Source organism: Anomaloglossus baeobatrachus, chromosome 2 (assembly GCF_048569485.1).
Source record: "Anomaloglossus baeobatrachus isolate aAnoBae1 chromosome 2, aAnoBae1.hap1, whole genome shotgun sequence".
Lineage (NCBI taxonomy): Eukaryota > Metazoa > Chordata > Amphibia > Anura > Aromobatidae > Anomaloglossus > Anomaloglossus baeobatrachus.
This window is the reverse complement of record NC_134354.1, coordinates 133288745-133312042: the sequence shown is the minus strand read 5'-3', so window position 1 is coordinate 133312042 and position 23298 is coordinate 133288745. Positions and strand designations below refer to the sequence as shown.

The 23298-nt window shown below is 48.7% G+C and overlaps 1 protein-coding gene across 2 annotated transcripts in view; it reads left to right on the top strand.

The window, feature by feature from the left end:
* NCBP3 (nuclear cap binding subunit 3) overlaps window positions 1-20793 on the top strand; it is a 94476-nt gene extending 73683 nt beyond the window's left edge. The window contains exons 9-13 of one of the 2 annotated variants that reach the window (XM_075335352.1): window positions 6024-6121; window positions 14505-14757; window positions 17171-17316; window positions 17658-17828; window positions 20361-20793. In XM_075335352.1, coding sequence (XP_075191467.1) covers window positions 6024-6121; window positions 14505-14757; window positions 17171-17316; window positions 17658-17828; window positions 20361-20596 — 904 coding nt within the window. In that variant the 3' untranslated portion in view covers window positions 20597-20793. Of the gene's footprint in view, window positions 1-6023; window positions 6122-14486; window positions 14758-17170; window positions 17317-17657; window positions 17829-20360 lie in introns of both variants that reach the window. The other variant, XM_075335351.1, reaches the window with a different exon arrangement.
* Window positions 20794-23298: the final 2505 nt, after the last annotated feature.

The following is a 23298-nucleotide window of genomic DNA, read 5'->3' as shown; positions in this document are numbered from 1 at the left end:
GTGAATACTGTCCAGGTGACAGGAACTGAGTTTGCAGCTTTTGCTGACAGAATGTCTCTCACTATGTCACAAATTCTTGACACATTGCGAGCTAGGCCTGTACTTCAGGCCACGGACACTGTGCAATCATTGCCCCCTGGTCCCCCTCAGCTGAATTACCTCCAAGCTCCGGGACGGGCACATACACCTCAGGGTGAAGACTCTGACTCGGACGATGGCCCCGGGCAGCCTAAGCGGGCTCGCTATGACGGGCCTTCACATTCATCTCAATGGTCAGGATCCCAGCGAGATGAATCTATGGGTGATGAGGCGGACGTAACTGATCAGGATTCTGATCCTGGGACCGCTCTCAATCTAGATACACCAGATGGTGACGCCATAGTTAATGATCTTATATTTAACATCAATAAGATGTTAAATATTTCCCCACCAGCTCCTCTTGTAGAGGAGTCAGCTTCGCAGCACGAGAGAATCCATTTCAGATACCCTAAGCGTACATTAAGCACTTTTCTGGACCACGCTGACTTTAGAGACGCAATCCAGAAACCCCACGCTTATCCTGAAAGGCGTTTTTCTAAACGGCTTAAAGATACACGCTATCCTTTTCCCCCTGAGGTGGTCAAGGGTTGGACCCAGTGTCCAAAAGTGGATCCTCCAATTTCCAGGCTTGCAGCTAGATCCTTGGTTGCAGTTGAAGATGGAGCGGCACTTAAAGATGCCACTGACAGGCAGATGGAGCTCTGGCTGAAATCCATCTATGAAGCGATTGGAGCGTCGTTAGCGCCATCTTTTGCGGCCGTATGGGCACTCCAAGCTATCTCAGCCGGGCTTGCGCAAGTCGACTCAGTCACACGTGCATTTGCCCCGCAGGTAGCACCATTGACCTCGCAAATGGCGGCATTCGCGTCGTACGCGATTAATGCTGTTCTTGACGCTACAAGCCGCACGGCAGTGGCGTCAGCCAACTCCGTTGTTTTGCGTAGGGCCCTGTGGTTGAGACATTGGAAAGCAGATTCTCATTCCAAGAAGTGCTTAACCAATTTGCCTTTTTCTCGTGACCGATTGTTTGGAGAGCGTTTGGATGAAATCATCAAACACTCCAACGGTAAGGACTCATCCTTACCGCAACACAGACAAAACAAACCCCAACAGAGGAAGGGTCAGTCTGGTTATCGGTCCTTTCGAGGACCGGGCAGGTCCCAATTCGCCTCGTCAAAAAAGACTCAAAAAGACCAGAGACGCTCAGATTCTTGGAGGTCTCAGTCACGCCCAAAAAGGACAGCCGGAGGAACCGTTGCCAAGACGGCGTCCTCCTGACTTGCAGTCTCCGATTCCCACACCCGCGGTCGGTGGGAGGCTTTCCCACTTTGGCGACATTTGGCTGTCACGCGTCAAAGACCGTTGGGTGAGGGATATTCTGTCTCACGGGTACAGGATAGAGTTCAGTTCTCGTCCGCCAACTCGTTTCTTCAGAACTTCTCCACCACCAGACCGAGCCGATGCTCTGTTACAGGCGGTGGCCGCTCTGAAGGCGGAAGGAGTGGTGACCTCCGTCCCTCTTCAGGAACAAGGTCACGGTTTTTACTCCAATCTGTTTGTGGTCCCAAAAAAGGACGGATCGTATCGACCCGTCCTGGATCTAAAGTTGCTCAACAGACACGTAAAAGTCAGGAGGTTCCGGATGGAATCCCTACGCTCCGTCATAGCCTCAATGTCTCAAGGAGATTTTCTAGCATCAATAGATATCAAAGATGCGTATCTCCACGTGCCGATTGCACCAGAGCATCAGCGTTTCCTACGCTTCGTCATACACGACGAACACCTGCAGTTCGTAGCGTTACCTTTCGGTCTGGCAACAGCCCCCCGGGTCTTCACCAAAGTCATGGCAGCAGTAGTAGCTGTTCTGCACTCGCAGGGTCACTCGGTCATCCCGTATCTAGACGACCTGCTTATAAAGGCACCCTCTCAAGAGGCATGCCAGCACAGTCTGAAGGTGGCACTAGACACTCTCCAGAGTTTCGGGTGGATTATCAACTTTCCAAAGTCTCATCTAACCCCGACCCAATCTCTGACTTATCTTGGCATGGAGTTTCATACTCTCTCAGCGATAGTGAAGCTTCCACTGGACAAGCAGTGCTCGCTACGGACTGGAGTGCAATCTCTCCTTCAGAGCCAGTCGCACTCACTGAGGCGCCTCATGCATTTCCTAGGAAAGATGGTAGCAGCAATGGAGGCAGTCCCGTTCGCGCAGTTTCATCTGCGCCCTCTACAATGGGACATTCTACGCCAATGGGATGGGAAATCGACGTCCCTCGACAGGACTGTCTCCCTCTCTCAGACTGCCAAGGACTCTCTGCGTTGGTGGCTTCTCCCCACCTCATTGTCACAGGGAAAGTCGTTCCTTCCCCCGTCCTGGGCAGTGGTCACGACGGATGCGAGCCTATCAGGGTGGGGAGCGGTGTTTCTCCACCACAGGGCTCAGGGGACGTGGACTCAGGAAGAGTCCACCCTGCAGATCAATGTTCTGGAAATCAGAGCAATCTATCTTGCCCTGCGAGCCTTCCAACAATGGCTGGAAGGCAAGCAGATTCGGATTCAGTCGGACAATTCCACGGCGGTGGCGTACATCAACCACCAAGGGGGAACACGCAGTCGCCAAGCTTTTCAAGAAGTCCAGCGGATTTTGACGTGGGTGGAAAGCAGAGCGTCCACCATATCCGCAGTTCACATCCCAGGCGTGGAAAACTGGGAAGCAGACTTTCTCAGTCGCCAGGGCATGGACGCAGGAGAATGGTCCCTTCACCCGGACGTGTTTCAGCAGATCTGTTGCCGCTGGGGGACGCCGGACGTCGATCTGATGGCGTCACGGCACAACAACAAGGTCCCAGTTTTCATGGCACGGTCTCACGATCACCGAGCACTGGCGGCAGACGCCTTGGTTCAGGATTGGTCGCAATTCCGACTCCCCTATGTGTTCCCACCTCTAGCATTGTTACCCAGAGTTCTCCGGAAAATCAGGTCCGACTGCCATCGAGCCATACTCGTCGCTCCAGATTGGCCAAGAAGGTCGTGGTACCCGGATCTGTGGCATCTCACGGTAGGCCAACCGTGGACACTACCAGACCGTCCAGATTTGCTGTCTCAAGGGCCGTTTTTCCATCTGAATTCTGCGGCCCTGAACCTGACTGTGTGGCCATTGAGTCCTGGATCCTAGCGGCCTCAGGTTTATCTCATGAAGTTGTTGCCACAATGAGACAGGCTAGAAAACCATCCTCAGCTAAGATCTATCACAGGACGTGGAAGATATTCTTAGCGTGGTGCTTGGCTCAAGGGTTTTCTCCCTGGCCATTTGCATTGCCAATTTTTCTTTCCTTCCTGCAGTCTGGGTTGGAAAAAGGTTTGTCGCTTAGCTCTCTTAAGGGTCAAGTCTCCGCGCTATCCGTATTCTTTCAGAAGCGCTTGGCACGGCTTTCTAAAGTACGCACGTTTCTCCAAGGAGTTTCTCATATCGTTCCTCCTTACAGACGGCCATTGGATCCCTGGGATCTGAACAAGGTTCTCATTGCTCTCCAGAAGCCGCCTTTCGAGCCTTTGAAAGAGGTTTCCCTTTCTCGGCTTTCACAAAAGGTAGTTTTTCTTGTGGCGGTCACGTCTCTTCGAAGAGTGTCCGAGCTAGCGGCGTTATCTTGCAAATCTCCCTTCCTGGTGTTTCACCAAGACAAGGTAGTACTGCGTCCAATTCCAGAGTTTTCTCCCAAGGTGGTTTCTTCCTTTCATCTCAATCAGGATATCACTTTGCCATCTTTGTGTCCGCATCCAGTTCACCAATTTGAAAAGGGTTTACATCTGTTGGACCTGGTGAGAGCACTCAGGATTTACATTTCTCGCACGGCGTCTCTACGCCGTTCTGATGCGCTCTTTGTCCTAGTCGCTGGTCAGCATAAGGGATCGCAAGCTTCCAAATCCACCCTGGCGCGGTGGATCAAGGAACCAATTCTTCACACATACCGTTCTGCTGGGCTTCCGATTCCATCTGGACTGAAGGCCCATTCTACCAGAGCCGTGGGTGCGTCCTGGGCATTGCGGCATCAGGCTACGGCTCAGCAAGTGTGCCAGGCGGCTACCTGGTCGAGTCTGCACACGTTTAACAAACACTATCAAGTGCATACCTACGCTTCGGCAGATGCCAGCCTAGGTAGACAAGTCCTTCAGGCGGCGGTGGCCCACCTGTAGGAAGAGGCTGTCTGACAGCCCGTTCATGTGGTATCTTTTTACCCACCCAGGGACTGCTTTTGGACGTCCCACTGTCTGGGTCTCCCAATTAGGAGCGAAAAAGAAGAAGGGAATTTTGTTTACTTACCGTAAATTCCTTTTCTTCTAGCTCCAATTGGGAGACCCAGCACCCGCCCTATTTGTTCTTAGGGTTTCGTTTTTCGGGTGCACATGTTGTTCATGTTGTTTCTTAAGTTCTCCGATCTTGTTATCGGATTGAATTTGTTTTTGAAACTGTTATTGGCTTTCCTCCTTCTTGCTTTGGTACTAAAACTGAGGAATCCGTACTCCTACGGGAGGGTGTATAGCCAGAAGGGGAGGGGCCTTACACTTTTAAGTGTAGTTCTTTGTGCGGCCTCCAGAGGCAGTAGCTATACACCCACTGTCACTACTGTCTGGGTCTCCCAATTGGAGCTAGAAGAAAAGGAATTTACGGTAAGTAAACAAAATTCCCTTCTTTATGGCTAAATACAAGGCTAAGCACCCTTTAGGCTACTTTCACACATCCGGCTTGAGCTCTGCGGCTCAATCCGGCTGTGCAAGCTATGCAACGGATGCGGTGAAAACACCGCATCCTTTGCATAAGTTTTTCCTGTGCGGCCAGTCCGGTTTTTGCCGCTTGCGGCATGCTACTGAGCATGCGCAGTGGCAAAAACCGCATGCGGCGGCCGGATGCGGTTATTGCCGCATCGCGCCGCATCCGGCCGCCATAGGCATGCATTGAAAAATGCGCCGCATCGGCCGAATGCGGCGCGATGCGGTTTTTTTTGCCGCACGAAAAAACGTGCCAGGCAACGTTCCATCCGGCCGCCGCATCGGCTACATCTGCCGCATGCGGCAAAAACCGGACGGAACGCAAGGCCATGCGGCACTAATTAAAGTCTATGCAGGAAAATCGCAACCGGCAGCAAAAAAAACCGGTTGCGATTTTCATGCAAAGTGCCGGATTGTGCCGCATAGCAAAAACCGGAGGTGTGAAAGTAGCCTAAGTGCCACATGAAAGTCACTAAAGGGTGCCAGCTTAGAAAATGCAGGGAGGTGGAACATTATATAGGTTTTTCTCATCTATATATCTATCTATCTATCTATCTATCTATCCCTCTATCTATCTATCCATCTATCCCTCTATCTATCTATTCATCTATCTATCTATCCCTCTATCTATCTATCTATTCATCTATCCATCTTTCCCTCTATCCATTATCTGTCTATCGATTATCTTTATTATTTATTGCAGGGACAAATCCGCGGTAAATCCGCGGCAAATCCGCGGCAAAAACGCATGCGGATTTGGTGCGGATTTTTTCTGCAGGTCCGGAAATCTTTCACTGGCAGAAGTTTCTCAAGAAATTTTCTTGAGAAACTTCACATTTCTAGTGCGCACATAGCCTTATACCATCTATGGGAAGCCCCTAAACATTTGCCACCTGCAGAGTTAGACTTGTCAAGAGCATTCTTGGTACATAAGACAACAGTGACATCAGACATTAGATGGGGAGCTATGGTGGTTTTCATATGGTTGCTTTTTATTATCAGCTCTAATAACCTGTGGTGATTTTTAGGGAGCAGCTTATGTGGACATAAAGTAAGTTTCTGCCTTTAGTATATGTTTATAATGTGAGATTTCTGTAGAAAGCCTGGTGAGTTCTACAAATCACCCTGCCTAATCCTGTGTATTACACTCTTAGAATCAGTGTGACGAGGGATCCACACGGCTATGCAAGATTAACAGAATTTACTTCAATATATAGGAAAAGGAGATACCATTCACGGCGTGTCCAAAGAGATGTAACCAAGAAGAGGACATTTATTGGAGATGATGCACCCGCCTACCAGCACCTTCATTCAGGTAACAGCGGATGATCGTAATTAGATATGTCGCTCACTGAAGCATAGCTTGTACTCTTTTTGCTTTGTTTTCCTATAAAGTTCAGGAATGTTTTAGTGTGTATATATGTATATGTATGTGTATGTATATATATATATATATATATATATATATATATATATGTGTATGTATGTATGTATGTATATATACTATAGTATGACCCCCCCAATATGTTATACTTACAGCAGGATGAAGCAGTGGTGATCTGCTCAGGCCAAGAAAAGCTAATGCACTAACAGGGTGCAGCAAAACCCCCAATAGATGGAAGTATCACAGGTGCAAGAGGAGCAAATCACTCACACAACTCCAGAATACGAAGGGGGTGATTGCTGGATGGTAAAATTGCACATTAGTCACTTACATAGGGCTAGGGCTCCATTTACACTTACAGGCGCATAGTAACCCAGTCAGCAGCCTATTACACGCCCATACTATTCGATCAGGGGGGCTGCCCGGTACTAGTGTGCACCATATAGGGACGGAATCTCCAATATGCAAGTCCAAACATTAAGGGGCCTGGCTGCACCCCGTATAAAATGTCATGTGCAGAAAAATAAATACACAATATCTGAGGTATTAGTCGATATTATGGCCAAAATAACGGTAGCCTACAAACCACGTCACGGTTCCTCATACTTGTAAATCCCTTCACTAATCTATATATATATAGAAAAATGGCAAAAAGAGGACTAAATATCCTCCACAATGTAGAATACTTACAGCAGGATAAAGCAGTGGTGAACTGCTCAGGCCAAGAAAAACTAATGCACTAACAGGGTGCAGCGAAATCCCCAATAGATGGAAGTATCACAGGTGCAAGAGGAGCAAATCACTCACACAACTCCAGAATATAGAGGGGGTGATCGCTGGATGGTAAAATTGCACACTAATGGCTTGCATAGGGCTCCATTCACACTTACAGTCTGAAATATGGCTGCAATGATTGCATTGTAAGGCCACATTTAGGCTCTGAGACATGTCCAGTTATGATACGTGTCAAAATCGCCCATACACGGCTATGGGTCCAGGACAGCACACGATTGCAATCCTTTTGCATCCCGTGTGCTGTCCACTTTTAACTTTGTAATGAATAGCAGCTTTGCAATAATTTTTATTCAGTTACATATGAGAAAATCCACTGATAAAACACTGATGGCAGAATCGGTGAGACTGATAGAAATGTGAAAGGTTTTATTTGCAAAACGATTGCTGATTCAAAATGAAACCTAACTGTTAGAATTGTGCGCTTTTTGGGCTCGGTTCACACTGGTGTTAGGAGTTTCATTTTTCTGTTCTATTATAGGAACAGAATGCAGATACTCTTGTAAGAAACTGGGTCTGTTGTGTGACATAATTGGTGCCAGATATACCCCTTAAAGGGCTATTCACATCTCCAAGATCCTATCCTAATATGTAGTATGTGTACTATGGTTGTGGTAGTAATAATTGCCTCCATTTAGAAATGTAGTATAATTGTACTGAAAAGCTATTTCTTTTTCGCTCCTAATTGGGAGACCCAGACAATTGGGTGTATAGCTATTGCCTCCGGAGGCCACACAAAGTATTACACTTAAAAGTGTAAGGCCCCTCCCCTTCTGGCTATACACCCCCAGTGGGATCACTGGCTCACCAGTTTTGTGCTTTGTGCGAAGGAGGCAACACATCCACGCATAGCTCCACTGTTTAGTCAGCAGCAGCTGCTGACTATGTCGGATGGAAGAAAAGAGGGCCCATACAGGGCTCCCAGCATGCTCCCTTCTCACCCCACTTCATGTCGGAGGTGTTTGTTAAGGTTGAGGTACCCATTGCGGGTACGGAGGCTGGAGCCCACATGCTGCTTCCTTCCCCATCCCTTTTTACAGGGCTCTGGGTGAAGTGGGATTCTATCGGTCTCCAGGCACTGAGACCGTGCTCCATCCACAGCCCCTGGTATCTGCTGGACATGGAGCGGAGTATCTTCAGGGACATGGCCCTGCTACATGGAGGTACTCTGTGTCCCTGTGGGGACCGCGCAGACACACGGCAGCACTGCTGGGTGTGTTAGTGCGCCAGGGACAGCGGCGCTGTCCGCACTAGTGCCATCGCACACCACAGCGTTGCTGGGTGTGTTAGTGTATTGGGTGACTACTGCGCTAACCGCCGCTGCCATTTTTATTTAAGGCGCCGCTGGGATTTGTGGTGCGCCGGGGACTTCCGCGCCGGCCAGCACTGATATGCCGGCCGCGCTTATTAACTCGAGTCCCCGGCTTCTGGGCCTAGTCTCCCTTCGTTACCGCCCACAGGCCTGACAGTCAGGGTAGGGGCGTGACGCTGCATAGCACAGCAGCGCTGAGAGCTGGAGTATGTTTTGCATACTCCACCCCTCTCACTGTGTGCACTGTGAAACCGGATTCCCGCACTTTCTCAGGCACGCCCACGGCTTCCTTCTCTACAAGGACGCCGGCAGCCATTAGTGTCAGTTTCTGTACGATACAGAGACAAGTGTGGAAGACCCTGGCATTCTGATAGTCACACAATCGCTGCAACAGGCGTTAAGCAGCACCTGTGGTGCTAACCCCACTAGTGCAGAAGTGCACTTATAGATATGCTTGTACTATATACATTGCACTGTTTGGTCGCACGTTGTATATACCCTCCTGGATTGTGCGGAGGAGTTATCAGCATATTCTCTGTGTAAAACAAAGGTGCAGAACCACATGTTTTTCTATGCAGCCGGTACAGCATGTACGGCTATACGGCCGGCAGGTTACATAGACCCCCATTATATCCAACTCAGCCGGAGTCTCTGCTAATGGCCAGAGGATGAGGACGGTGTCTGCAGTATTTACTGACAGATTTTCTGAGACTATGGCTATGATACTAGAAGCCTAGCAGTCCGGACATGTCTCTCACAACATGGGCACTGTTGAATCATTGATCCATGGCCCCCCTCAGTGTGAACAACTAACAGCTCCGGGAATGTCACACGCATCCCAGAGTCACGGCTCTGCACAGACGTCAGTCCCAGACAGCCTAAGCGGGCTCACTATGAGCGGCCCTCGGTTTCATCAGGGTCCTAGCAGAAGGACTCTCTGTGTAATGAGGCGGAAGTAGCGGCTCAGGATTCTGATCCTGAGACCGCTCTCAATCTGGATACACCTAATGGTGACGCCATAGTGAATAATCTTATAGCGTCCATCAATAGAATGTTGGTTATTTCTCACCCAGCTCCTCCAGTGGAGGAGTCAGCTTCACGTATTTTTCTGGACCACTCTGCCTTCAGAGAGGCAGTCCAGGAACACCACACTTATCCAGATATGCGCTTCTCCAAACGGCTTAGGATACACGTTATCCCTGCCCCCTGACGTGGTCAAGGACTGGACCCAGTGTCCCAAGCGGCATCCTCCAATCTCCAGGCTTGTAGCTAGATCCATAGTTGCAGTGGGAGATGGAGCTGCACTTAAAGATGCCACTGACAGACAGATGGATCTCTGGTCTAAATCCATCTATGAGACTGTCGGCGCACCGTTGGCTCCAGCATTCTCACCCTTGGGGCACTCCAAGCTATTTCAGCTTGTCTTACACAGATTGACACGGTTACACGTACATCTGTGCCGCAGGTGGCATCCTTAACCTCTCAAATGTCTGCATTTGTTTCTTACGCGATTCAGGTTGCCCTAGACTCTGCGAACCGTACGGCAGTAGCCTCCGCTGCTCCGTGTTTTTAAGCAGAGCCTGGTCTGCTCGTTAAGTGAATGGAAGGCAGATTCTGCTTCCAAAAAAGGTTGCTTAACCAGTTGCCTTTTTCTGCTGACCGACTGTTTGGTGAGCGTTTGGATGTAACCATTAAACAGTCCAGGGGTAAGGATTCATCCTTTCCTCAGCCCGGACACAACAAACCCCAACAGAGCAGGAGGCAGTCGTGGTTTCGGTCTTTTCGAGGCTCGGGCAGGTCCCATTTTTCCTCGTCCAATGTGGACTCAAAAGGATCAGAGGAGCTCAGATTCTTGGCGGGCTCAGTCACGCCCAAAAAAGAGACAGTCTGAAAACCCGCTTCCAAGGCGGCTTCCTCATGACTTGCGGCCTCCTCTCTCCGCATCCTCGGTCGGTAGCAGGCTCACCCGCCTTGGCGATATTTAGCTGCCATAGGTCAATGACCGTTGGGTGTGAGACATTCTGTCTCACGGGTACAGGATAGAGCTCACTTCTCGTCCTCCAACTCGATTCTTCAGAACTTCTCCACCTCCCGGCCGAGCCGCTGCTCTTCTGCAAACAGGGTGCACTCTATAGGCAGAAAGAGTGATGACCCCCGTTCCTCTTCAGGAACAAGGTCACGGTTTTTACCCCAAATTATTTGCGGTGCCTATAAGAACGGGCCGTTCCGTCCCGTTCTGGATCTAAAACTGCTCAGCAAGCTCGTGGACACCAGGCGGTTCCGGATGGAATCCCTCCGCCATGTCATCGCCTCAATGTCCCAAGGAGATTTCCTAGCATCATTAGGCATCAAGGATGCTTATCCACACGTGCCGATTGATCCAGAGCACTAGCGTTTCTACGCTTCGTTATAGGAGACGAACACCTTCTGTTCGTAGCTCTACCTTCCGGCTAGCGACAGTCCCACTGGTCTTCGCCAAGGTCAGGGCAGCAGTAGTCACAGTCCTGCACTCTCAGGGTCACTCTGTGATCCCATATTTAGACGATCTACTTGTCAAGGCACTCTCTTAGGAAACATGCCGACACTGCCCGAACGTTGCGCTGGAGACTCTCTAGAGTTTTGGGTGGATCATCAACTTTTTGAAGTCAGATCCGACCCCGACCCTATCGCTAACATATCTAGGCATGGAGTTTCATACTCTCTCAGCGATAGTGAAGCTTCCGCTAGACAAACAGCATTCACTACGGGCTGCAATCTCTTCTTTAAGAACCAGTCGCACACATTGAGACGCCTCATGCACTTCCTACGTAAGATGGTAGCAATGGAGGCAGTTCTTTTCGCGCAGTTTCATCTGCGTCCACTACAATGTGACATTCTCCGCCAATGGGACGGGGAGTCGACCTCCCTCAACAGAGTCGTCTTTCTTTCTCAGGCGGCCAAGGAATCTCTACGGTGGTGGCTTCTTCCCACCTCATGGTCAAAAAGAAGGTCCTTCCTATCCCCATCCTGGGCGATAGTTACGACAGACGCGAGTCTATCAGGGTGGGGAGCAGTTTTTCTCCACCACAGCGCTCAGGGTACGTGGACTCAGCAAGAGTCCACCCTTCAGATCAATGTTCTTGAACACAGAGCAGTGTATCTTGCCCTACAAACCTTCCAACAGCAGCTGGACAGCAAGCAAATCCGACTTCAGTCGGACAACTCCACAGCGGTGGCATACATCAACCACCAAGGAAGAACGCGCAACCGGCAAACCTTCCAGGAAGTCCGGCAGGTTCTGATGTGGGTGGAAGACACGGCATCCACCATATCCACAGTTCACATCCCAGGCGTGGAAAACTAGGAAGCTGACTTCCTAAGTCGCCGGGGTGTGGCCGAAAGGGTATGGTCTCTTCACCCGGACGGGTTTCAGGAGATCTTGCGCCGCTGACAGAGGCCGGACGTCGATCTAATGGCGTCACGGCACAACAACAATGTGCCAGCTTCATGGCACGGTTTCACAATCATCGAGCTCTGGCGGCAGACGCCTTAGTTCAGCATTGGTCGCAGTTCCAGCTACCTTATGTGCCACCTCTGGCATTGTTGCCCAGAGTGCTGCGCTAGATCAGGACCGACTGCGGCCGCGCCATCCTCGTCGCTACAGATTGGCCGAGGATGTTGTGGTTCCCGGTTCTGTGGTGCCTCACGGTAGGCTAACCGGGGGCACTACCAGACCAATCAGACTGGCTGTCTCAAGGGCCATTCTTCCATTTGAATTCTACGGCCCTCAACCTGATGGTGTGGCATTGAGTCCTGGAACCTAGTGTCGTCAGGATTACCTCAGGACGTGGTTGCCATCATGAGACAGGCTAGCATACCAACGTCCGCCAAGATTGACCACAGGACGTGGAAGATATTCTTATCTCGGTGCTCGGCGCAGGGTGTTTCTCCCTGGCCGGTTGCATCGTCTATGTTTCCTTCCTTCCTGCAATCTAGGTTGGAAAAAGGGTTGTCGCTCAGTTCCCTTTAGGGACAAGTCTCAGCGCTATCTGTATTTTTTCAGAAACGACTTCCTCAGGTACGCACGTTCCTACGGGGAGTTTGTCGTCTCAGCACTCCGTACAAGCGGCCGTTAGAGCCCTGGGATCTGAACAAGGTTCTAATTGCTCTCCAGATGCCGCCTTTCGAGCCTTTGAAAGAGGTCTCCCTTCCCGCTTTTCTCGGGAAGTGGCCTTCTAGTAACGGTCTCGTCTCTTAGGAGAGTTTCCGAGCTAGCAACGCTCTCATACAAATCTCCCTTCCTGGTCCTTCACCAGGACAGGGTAGTTCTGCGTCCGATTCCGGAATTTCTCCCTAAGGTGGTATCCCACTTTCATATCAATCAGGATATCACCTCACCTTCTTTGTGTCCTCGTCCAGTCCATCAATTTCAGAAGGATTTGCATCTGTTGGTTCTGGTGAGAGCACTCAGGTTCTACTTCCCGCATGGCGCTCCTGCGCCACCCGGATGCACTCTTTGTCCTTGTCGCTGGTCGGCGTAAACAGTCGCAAGCTTCTGAATCCACCCTGGCTCGGGGGATCGAGGAACCAATTCTTGAAACCTACAGTTCTACTGGGCTTCTGGTTCTCTCAAGGCTGAAGGCCCATTCTACCAGAGCCGTGGGTGCATCCTGGGCATTACGGCACCAGGCTACGGCTCAGCAGGTGTGTCAGGCACCTACCTGATTGAGTCTGCATACTTTTACCAAGCATTTTCAGGTGCATACCTACGCTTCGGCAGACGCCAGCCTAGGTAGATAAGTCCTTCAGGCGGCGATTGCCCACCTGTAGGAAAGGGCTGTTTGACGGCCCTATCACGAGGTATTCTTTTACCCACCCAGGGACTGCTTTTGGACGTCCCAATTGTCTGGGTCTCCCAATTAGGAGCGAAAAAGAAGGGAATTTTGTTTACTTACCGTAAATTCCTTTTCTTCTAGCTCCAATTGGGAGACCCAGCACCCGCCCTGTTTTCTCGGGGTTTTTCTGTTTTTTCGGGTACACATGTTGTTCATGTGGTATGGTTCAGTTCTCCGATGTTTCCTCGGATTGAATTGGTCTTTAAACCAGTTATTGGCTTTCCTCCTTCTTGCTTTGGCACTAAAACTGGTGAGCCAGTGATCCCACTGGGGGTGTATAGCCAGAAGGGGAGGGGCCTTACACTTTTAAGTGTAATACTTTGTGTGGCCTCCGGAGGCAATAGCTATACACCCAATTGTCTGGGTCTCCCAATTGGAGCTAGAAGAAAAGGAATTTACGGTAAGTAAACAAAATTCCCTTCTTCACTTACCTTATGTGCAGGGCATTACAGTAGCTTATGTATCCAAGGTTACGGCCACACACATAGTGACAGTTAGTTGCTAGTGGTTGTAACCTTGGATACCCTAAGCTGCAATGCCCTGCACATGAGGTAAAAGACATGGCTATATCAGGAGAACTGTACAACATTTCTAATTGGAGGTATTTGCAAATATTCTTATTATTACACCTACTACATATTGGGATAGGATCTTGGAGATGGGAATACCCCTTTAACTAAAGTGGGGTCTGTTTGATTTCCATGAGGGGAGGCCATCAAGAAAAAAATAGAATTTCATGCTTTTCTTGTTATCCACTATAAAACTGATGAAAGTTGTGGAAGACTCAAGTGCCTATGACAGTGGATTTGCATTTGGATTTTTTTTTTTTTACAATACTAGATGACTAAACTGGTCTTACAGTTCAATATTACAAAGTGTGTGCCATGTGTAAGGCTCTGTTCACACCACTGTTGCAGTAAGTTGAAAAGCATGCTGTTTATTTCTGAATAGAAATATGTATGTTTGAGATCTTTATGTATTTCTAACCAGTTTTGTTCAATCTCTATTATGTTTACCCCTTTTTCTGTTGAGCAGATGAAGAAACACAATTTATATACATTTAGTGTCATTAGCAAATGGTTAAAAAATAACAAAGAAAAATGCTCTCAAGTCCATACTGTAAAAACGTAGTATTTTTCAGTCATGCCATTATAACGTGAGCTGCTTGGCCGTGTAATGCTGTTCACTAGGCCAGGTCAGCAGCAGAATCCTTTTACTATAGACTGCAATGTGGCTAGCATTATTATGGAAGATGAGCTTTTGGGGCCTCTGGGCTCTGTAGCTTGGCTCATGGGTTGAATATTTGCCTGATATGTAGGCCTGGTGAATGTTCCAGAGGAGCCTATAGAAGAAGAAGAGGAGGAAGAAGATATGGATGAGGATGACCGTGTTGTAGTAGAGTACAGAGATGAACTTCAGGCTTTTAAACGAGAGCGAGAGGGAGCAAGGCGTTCTGCGGCCAGCACCTCGGACTCTGATGAAATGGACTATGACTTAGAACTGAAGATGATCTCTACTCCATCCCCAAAAAAGAGCATGAAGATGACCATGTATGCTGATGAAGTGGAGTCACAGCTAAAAACTATCAGGTAAGGGGCTTTCTGAAACCGCTCTGGGTTAAGGGTTGTATTCTAGAAGCTGAACCTCATAATGAAGACGTTATTTAAAAAAAGTCACCATGGACCTAGTTATGTGGAATTCGCTGTACAATCCACTTTTTTTGTTTTGGCTATACACATTAGATGACCGCATGCTAAACACTTGTTGGGTTAAAGGCTGTATCTCCTCATTCCCCTCCACCAAGGACATGCATACTTTGCTCGGGCAGGCGTTCTGAAAGAGGAGAGGGAACGAAGTGGCTACCAGGCAGCACTGATGGCACATTTTCTCCCTTAGAACAGAATACTGTATTTTTTGTTTTATAAGAAGCACCCCAAATTTAGAGATTAAAAAAAAAGGTAGAAATAAAAATATATGGGGTCTGTTTTATAATCCGGTGGTGTCGTACCGGGGAGGTGGGACGGCAGCGGGGGTCACAGGAGGCAGGGTCGGTATAAGAGTATGGCAGCGATGCTATCGGCGGGGCAGAGGGGGGGCCCAGATACTCACTGCAGGAAGCCGGCGCTGCACGCTCCTGGGGCAGTCTGTGCTGCACCATGCTGGTGCTTATTGCAGGCGGTGATGCACTTCCATTCTAAAGATGTCAGCAGTGAGAGCTTCAAAGAAATGGCGGCCGCAGTCAACGCGTGAGCAGATGAGAACTTGAGCTCGATCTGCGTACGCGGCTACTCTGGGCGCCATTATTTGAAAGCCCTTACCACTGACCTCTTCAGAATGGCCCAGACATCGCAGAGCAGGGTTGCGCACAACAGACGAAGCTCAGAGCCTTTCAGAGCAGACCAGGCCGCCCGCCGACACTGCACAGAGCCTTGCAGTGCAGTGCCGTCCGCCACCGCACAGAGCCTTGCAGTGCCGCCCTCCGCCGACCCCTCTCCACCACCCCCTGGTAAGCTACATTCGGATTTTAAGACGCACCCCTCATTTTCCTCACAAATGTGTCTTATAATTCGAAAAATATGGTAATCGGGATTGGTGAAATTCAGCACTTCTTTCCAAGGACATCTTCTTACAGGAGAAGTCTGGGAGTCCCCATAATCATTAGATCGTCAGCTAAAAAGATTTCAACATATATCTAGTATATATGGCGACCTTAAAGGGAATCTGTCACCAGGTTTTTGCTCCCCCATCTGAGAGTAGCAGAATATACAAAGCAAGAAGGCCTGCGGAGACACCATCACATGTTTCTCAACGCTGGCAGGTTACTAGCCAGGTCTTTCACCGGGAAGGAACAACCACGGGAAGGGCAGTCTCCAGTCAAGGAGACCACCTATGCCAAACATGGTATCCATCCACAGACAGCCGTTTCGGGGATGGATACCATGTTTGGCATAGGTGGTCTCCTTGACTGGAGACTGCCCTTCCCGTGGTTGTTCCTTCCCGGTGAAAGACCTGGCTAGTAACCTGCCAGCGTTGAGAAACATGTGATGGTGTCTCCGCAGGCCTTCTTGCTTTGAATATTTCCCAGGGGGCATTGCTCTAGAATCACTGCGTTGAGAAACACGTGATGGTGTCTCCGCAGTGGTGGATGTTGATCTCCCTAAGGTCAACCATCCTTGCTCAAGTAGCAGAATATAGAGACAGAGACCCTGATTCCAGCGATGTGTCACTTACTAGGCTGTTTCCTGTCATTTTGATAAAATCGATCTTTTCTCTGCTGCAGATCTAGCAGTGATACAGGGCTCATGGATATGCTGGACTACCTGGCAGCACTCCAAGTAGTCCTCTAATGATAATCTACTGCTGATTAAGAAAAATTACACTAAGCTCAGTAAATGACACCGCTGGAATCTGAGTCTGTCTGTACATTATGCTGCTCTCAGACTAGGTAGCAAACACCTTTTGACAAATTCTCTTTTAAAGGGTTGTGCCATTTTTGGGAACTTCATAAATCACAAGAACAGGGTTCACAAATCCCTTTTTCAAAGGAGCTGCAGTAGAGGATGCGCACATCGTGTCATTTAAATCCTGCGGGAATGACTGATAGCTGAGCACGACACTGAGGTAGCCCCATAGACTATGAAGATCCCTCTGTTCAGATAACTCAGGACCCCCATTCTGATAAGTAATAAGGATGGGGCCTCCAGTTTTCAACAACTTGTCAATACTGTCGATATGTTACCTTGGTACAACCCTTATATTAGTATTACAGTAGGCGTCTAATCTAAACTCACAAATGCAGTAAGCGTTTAAAAATAAAAAATTAATACGTACTAATGGGAAATATGACGATTTAAAGATATTTCTATGTATATTGCCTTGTGAGTGTAAAGCTTTCCACAAAGTGTCAAATTTGTATAGAAGATTGGACTCAATTCAGCTGGGAGGCTGTAAACTATTATTGGATACTAAATGGTTAACATGTTCCATTATTTCTCTGTACAGGAACTCGATGAGATCAGATTCCACTAGTAGTGTGAAAAACCGAATTGGAAGTAAAACCCATTCTGAGAAGCCAGCCGACATCCGGCTCTTACTGGAAGAGAAGAGACAGAGCGGTACAAGTAGACAAGCAGCCGGTGTCAAATCTGGTGAGACTGACCAAATATACTTCTAGTAGTGCTGCAATATGCTCCAAACCACTGCTCGGAGACGGCGTGCTTGGTGTGTATTTTGTTTGCATGATTATTAGGATTGATGGGCATGTTGGAACAACCCCTTTACCTGATTAAGACCTAAAGTCATTAGGATTGGGACAGTCACATGACATGTGGTATTCTGTTAGTAGAAAGCTTATGTGACATAGGACATATGGCAGGTCACAGAATGAAAACATGCTTATAAGCAGATTATTCAGGTCACTGTACACATTAAAGCTTAACAATTTGAGCCGAAATGTATTGTAGAATCTGTTTTGGTTTCCTCTATGTAGATGTGCGGCAGAGGCTCGGAAAAAGACAGCATTCACCGGAGCCAAGGAAGGTTTCGAGTAAGATTACAGAATCTCGCAGAGAACCTGTGTCTGATGTGCACAGCCGGCTTGGTGTACCCAAACAAACGGAAGGGAAGGGACTCTACTCCGACAGCAAAGAGAAGAAAACAGGTTGGTTAGATAGTCACTGACTGTGCTATTGTCTGGAGTCTCTTCACAAATGTCATTATGGACTATACGCTGAACAAAAAAAAGTATCGATAGATAGACGGATATAGATATATTATAATCTATATCAAGTAATGAAGCTTTACTTCCAGCAAAGATGGGCTGCAGTGTGTACATCGCCCAGGCCAAAAACTATTACTCTACCAGGATACAGCTAAACCCCCACTAAGTGGAGGCATCACTGGTGCAGGAGGAGCAAATCACACACACACACCTCCATGGAATGGTGGGGACGATTGCTAGATGATAAAACTGCACACTGATGACTTGCATAGAGCGCTGTTCACACATGCAGATAACAGTCACAAGCCCGCAGCCTATTAGGTGACGCTCATACTATTAGATCAGGTGGGCTGCCAAGCCGTACCCCACCTGCGTATCATGCAGGGACAGAAACTCTAAAATGCAAGACCCAGCAGAAAGGGGCCTGGCTGTATCCTGTAGAAAAAAATATGAAGTTTTAGTTGCTATTTATGGCCATAAAACGGAAGCCCACAACCCTGGATACAGTTTTATCATCTAGCAATCGCCCCCTCCATTCCATGGAAGTGAGTGTGATTTGCTCCTCCTGCACCTGTGATGCCTCCACTTAGTGCGGGTTTAGCTGTATCCTGGTAGAGTACTAGTTTTTGGCGATGTACACACTGCAGCCCATCTTGCTGTATTTAATGCTTACTTTTTGGAGTAACTATTAAATATTGTTGCTATTTTTATAAGTAATGAAGCTGTAATATCAGCACTGCCATCTCTTAATGTGTTTCCCTTGGCACCAAAATATGCACTAGTGCTCATGTTCAGTCTTAGATTTTGTATTGACGTCAGTGATTGGATCACCAATCAATTGACAATTAATATTTAGTCCCTTCCACTGCCCATCCCTCTGTTCTGGCGTCTGTGATTGGAACTTGTGTTAATTGCAAATGAATATTCACACCTTTCCCCCGCCCACCCCTCTGTGGCGGCATCAGTGATTCGGTCAGACGTACTACTTCCCGAAGATCGCATCACAATATTTGGACTGGCCAGCGGTTCTTCTGACCTGAGCGTGTCAGCGTGTATTTCTATGCAGCTGTCACGCTCAGGTGAGGAGAGCCCCCAGCCAGTCCAAGGATTGCAATGCGATCCTCGGGCAGTCATACGGCAGTCTGAAGAATCACTGATGCTATAATAGAGGGAAGGGTGGTGAATATTCTTTTGCCATTAATACACCTTCCAATCACTGACGCTGGCATAGTGGGGTGGGCGGGAAAAGGGAGTGATTATTCATTTTCCATTAGATTAGAGGGACTCACCAGGTTTTTGCTACCCTATCTAAGAGACGCATAATGTAGGGGCAGAGATCCTGATTCCAGTGATGTCACTGACTGAGCTGCTTGCTGTCATTTTGATAAAAATCAATGTTTTTTTCTACATTATTTGAATGTAGAGCAGGGTTATGAGCTCACGCAGCTGCTGGACTACCTGGCCGTACGCCAAGTAGTCCCTAATGGTAATCTCCTGGTAAGCAAACAGTGATTTTATAAAAGCTACACTAAGCAGCCCAGTAAGTGACATATTGCTGGATTCAGGGTCTCTTCCTTCCTCATGCTGCTGTCAGATTAGGTGGCAAAAACCTGTGACAAATTCCCTTAACACATTCCAATCACAGATGTCGGCACAGAGTGGTGGGACGGGGTAAATATTTATTTACCATTAACTAGCCGGCATCTGACTATATACAGCAGCACAACGGGGCAACGTAAACCAGTAAAGGTTACATATCCCGAAAGGGTTGACGAAGCCCTATTTCAGGATACCATTCTAGCATTTTGGAGTAGGCTTCAGGGCTCTTTTCCACTTGCGATTTTCATTTGCGATTCGATAAAACATCAATCGCACTCGCACCAGTGTTAATCAGTGAGGCAGTGTCCTCTTGCCTTTTATTTCTCGACACAAATCGTGCTCTCGGTGCAATCGCAGCATGCTGTGTTTTGCAGCGAGTCTCTGCTCACGCACCCCCATACAAGTCTATGGGAGCGTGTGAAACATCGCACTGCACTCGCATGTTATGAGACTGGGGTTTGATATACGCAGACACAGACAGCGAAGGAGATGGGAGAAAGTGCTCTCTCCCTCTTCTCCAAGGCTGTGATACGATCGCAAGATCACAGTCGCATGACCATCGGCTGACGCACGATGCGAGAGCTAATATGCTAATGACCCTCTGTCTGTCCCATACAGATTAGACTATCAGACGATATTGGCAGGCTCTGCAGACTTTAGTATAATGTGTATTGCGGTCTTATGGCTCTCAGATTTTTAACATGCCTGTTTGATTTTTGTTTTTTTTTTCACTCATGGTTTCCACTTTTTAGATGTATGGAGTTCATGCAGTGGTAAAATATAGACATACAGTGCATAAGGTGAAATCTAGCCCATCTGTATCTGTACATTGAATGACGTTGGATTGACCTTGCGGTTTATCATCCATTGCAGGAGGCTTGTGGAACCGACTAGGATCAGCACCTAAAGACAAACTGAAGTCCCCTGAAAAGGCGCAGAAGGCCAGTGCAGCCCCAGAAGAGGACGACTCCGTGCTGCAGCAGGCCTGGGGAGCTTTAATCAAAGAGAAGGAAGAGATTCGGCAAAAGAAAAGCCGCCTGGACAACTTGCCTTCCTTACAGATCGAAATCAGCCGGGAGAGCAGTTCTGGCTCTGACACAGACTCATGATAATAGACTTGCATATTGTGGGACAATGGCTTCCTGTAGCATGGCAGCAACTTGAAAATTTGCCGCTCCTGCCTTTCAGACAATTGGGTTTTTTTTTTACTGAAGCTGAGACACCAATAGTGGCAGCGGTGTCCTCAACAAAGCTCTACATAATTGATGGCTCGGTGTAACCGAGGATTAAAGTGTATTGGTTCATATGAAGTGTTTTCTTTTTTTATATCTTCTGTAACTACTGTGAATGAGTATAAATACATCTTTGTAACTCCCCACCTCCCCCCCTTCTTTTTTTTTTTTTTTTTTTTAATTTTTATTGAGGGGTGTATTTTTACTCACTGAATGTATATCTGTGACAAGATATCTCCCACATACCTGTGTGCCTGTGGGCTGTAATCACTGGCTGTGCGCCTTCATCCTGAGCGACTGTGTGGTCCATCAGGTAACTGGCAATATTTCTCTTAATTCAAAGCTTTATTAGTTTAATATGATTTGTATCCAGAACTGTGAGACTATATACAAGTGCATCTCAATAAAGTAGAATATCATCAAAAAGTTAATTTTTCTTCAGCGCTCTATTGGGAGACCCAGACGATTGGGGTATAGCTACTGCCCTCTGGAGGCCACACAAAGCACTACATTAAAAGTGCAAGGCCCCTCCCCCTCTGGCTATACCCCCCCCGTGGTATCACGGGTTCTCCAGTTTTAGCTTTGTGTGCGAAGGAGGTCAGACATTCCATGCATAGCTCCACAGATTTTAGTCAGCAGTAGCTGCTGACTATTTCGGATGGAAGAAAAGAGGACACATATAGTGTCCCCAGCATGCTCCCTTCTCACCCCTGGATGGTGTTGTAAGGTTGAGGTACCTATTGCTGGTACAGGGCTGGAGCCTGACATGCTGTTTTCCTTCCACATCCCCTTGTAGGGCTCTGTGGAAGTGGGATCCTGCCGGCCTCTCAGCTCTGATGCCGGGCTCCATCCACAGACCCATTAGAACCTGATGGAGACGGAGCAGGAGTACGATCAGGGACAGGCCCTGCATCATACAGGTACTCTGTGTCCCCGGCAGGCACAGACACACTCCGGGCTGGCTGGGTGTTGTAGTGCGCCGGGGACCGCAACGTGGAGTTGGTGTCCCTACAGATTACTGGGGGATTGTTTGTGTTTGGGAACGCAGCGCCGACCCCCTCTGGACCGGGCGGCGCTGCTGTGACTTGTGGTGCGCCGGGGATCCGCCGTCCGCGCTTTTACGGCGGCGGCGGTTATAAATTTAGTCCCCGGCTTTTTGGGCCTAGGACGCCGGCAGCTCCGTTTCGTTCCCGCCCCCACCCTGTCATTCAGGGTAGGGGAGAGACGCTGTTCGCTAGCAGCGACGAGGGCTGGAGCCTGATTTACATGCTCCAGCCCTCTCACTTGGCACAGAGGGAAGCAGGCTTCCCGCTCTTGGCCAGGAACGCCCAGGGCCCGCCCCCCTTCCTCTCTAGAGACGCCGGCAGCCATTACATGCATGCCTGGCTGGAGGAAGGACGCAAGGCTCTGGGAGACCTGGACTAGGGGCTATCTGGCGACCACACACCCGCTTTTTAAGCGGGCGGTAAGCGATTTTTCTGTGCTGGTCCCTCTAGTGCCTCACTGTGTGTCAGTGTACTGGGTACATATATATAGATATTGTATTTCTTGCACTGTGAGGTGCGCTTCTGGCTGCATATCCCAGATCGCTCTGTGGAAGCAGCAACATGTCATCCTCAAAACGCAAGGCGGCCAAGGCAAAAAGGGCTGTGTATACTGCGTGTGCTGCATGTGGGGCTAATCTACCAGTAGGCTCCGATGACCCCCATTGTGTGCAATGCTCCGACCCGGTGCTGCTTCGCCAGCCGGAGTCAGGAGAGGTAGTGACCCAGGCTGAGACGCTTGTAAGTTCTGCCCCGGTGACAGGGACGGACTTTGCAGTTTTTGCAGATAATATGTCTGTATCTATGGCAAAAATCCTTGAAACCTTGCAATCTATGCATGGGGCTCAGTCTCTGGGCACGGAGAGGCCTCTGTCCTCAGGTCCCCCTTACTTGGAATGTATCCAGCCCACAGGGGGGTCCCCGGCTTCACAGGCCGAGGATTATGACTCAGATGATGGCCCCAGCCACCCTAAGCGAGCTCGCTGGGAAAGACCCTCGACGTCTTCACACTGCTCAGGGTCTCAGCGCAATCAGTCTCCCTGTGATGTGTCGGATGAGAGTGATCAGGAATCCACTCCTGGAAACCCTCTCAACCTGGATACCCCGGATGGGGATGCCATGGTAAACGACCTTATCTCAGCCATCAATAGGCTGTTGGATATTTCTCCCCCAGCCCCTTCAGCAGAAGAGGCGGCTGCGGAGCAGGAAAAGTTTCGTTTCCTTTATCCCAAGCGTAAATTGAGTGCTTTGTTAGATCACTCTGACTTCAGAGAATCAATCCAGAAGCACGACGCTCACCCAGAAAGGCGTTTCTCTAAACGATCTAAAGATACGCGTTTCCCTTTCCCCCCTGAGGTGGTCAAGCGCTGGACACAGTGTCCAAAGGTAGACCCCCCGATTTCCAAACTTGCAGCTAGATCCATAGTTGCAGTGGAGGATGGCGCTTCACTTAAAGATGCCAATGACAGACAGATGGACCTTTGGTTAAAATCTGTCTATGAAGCTATCGGCGCGTCGTTTGCTCCGGCATTCGCA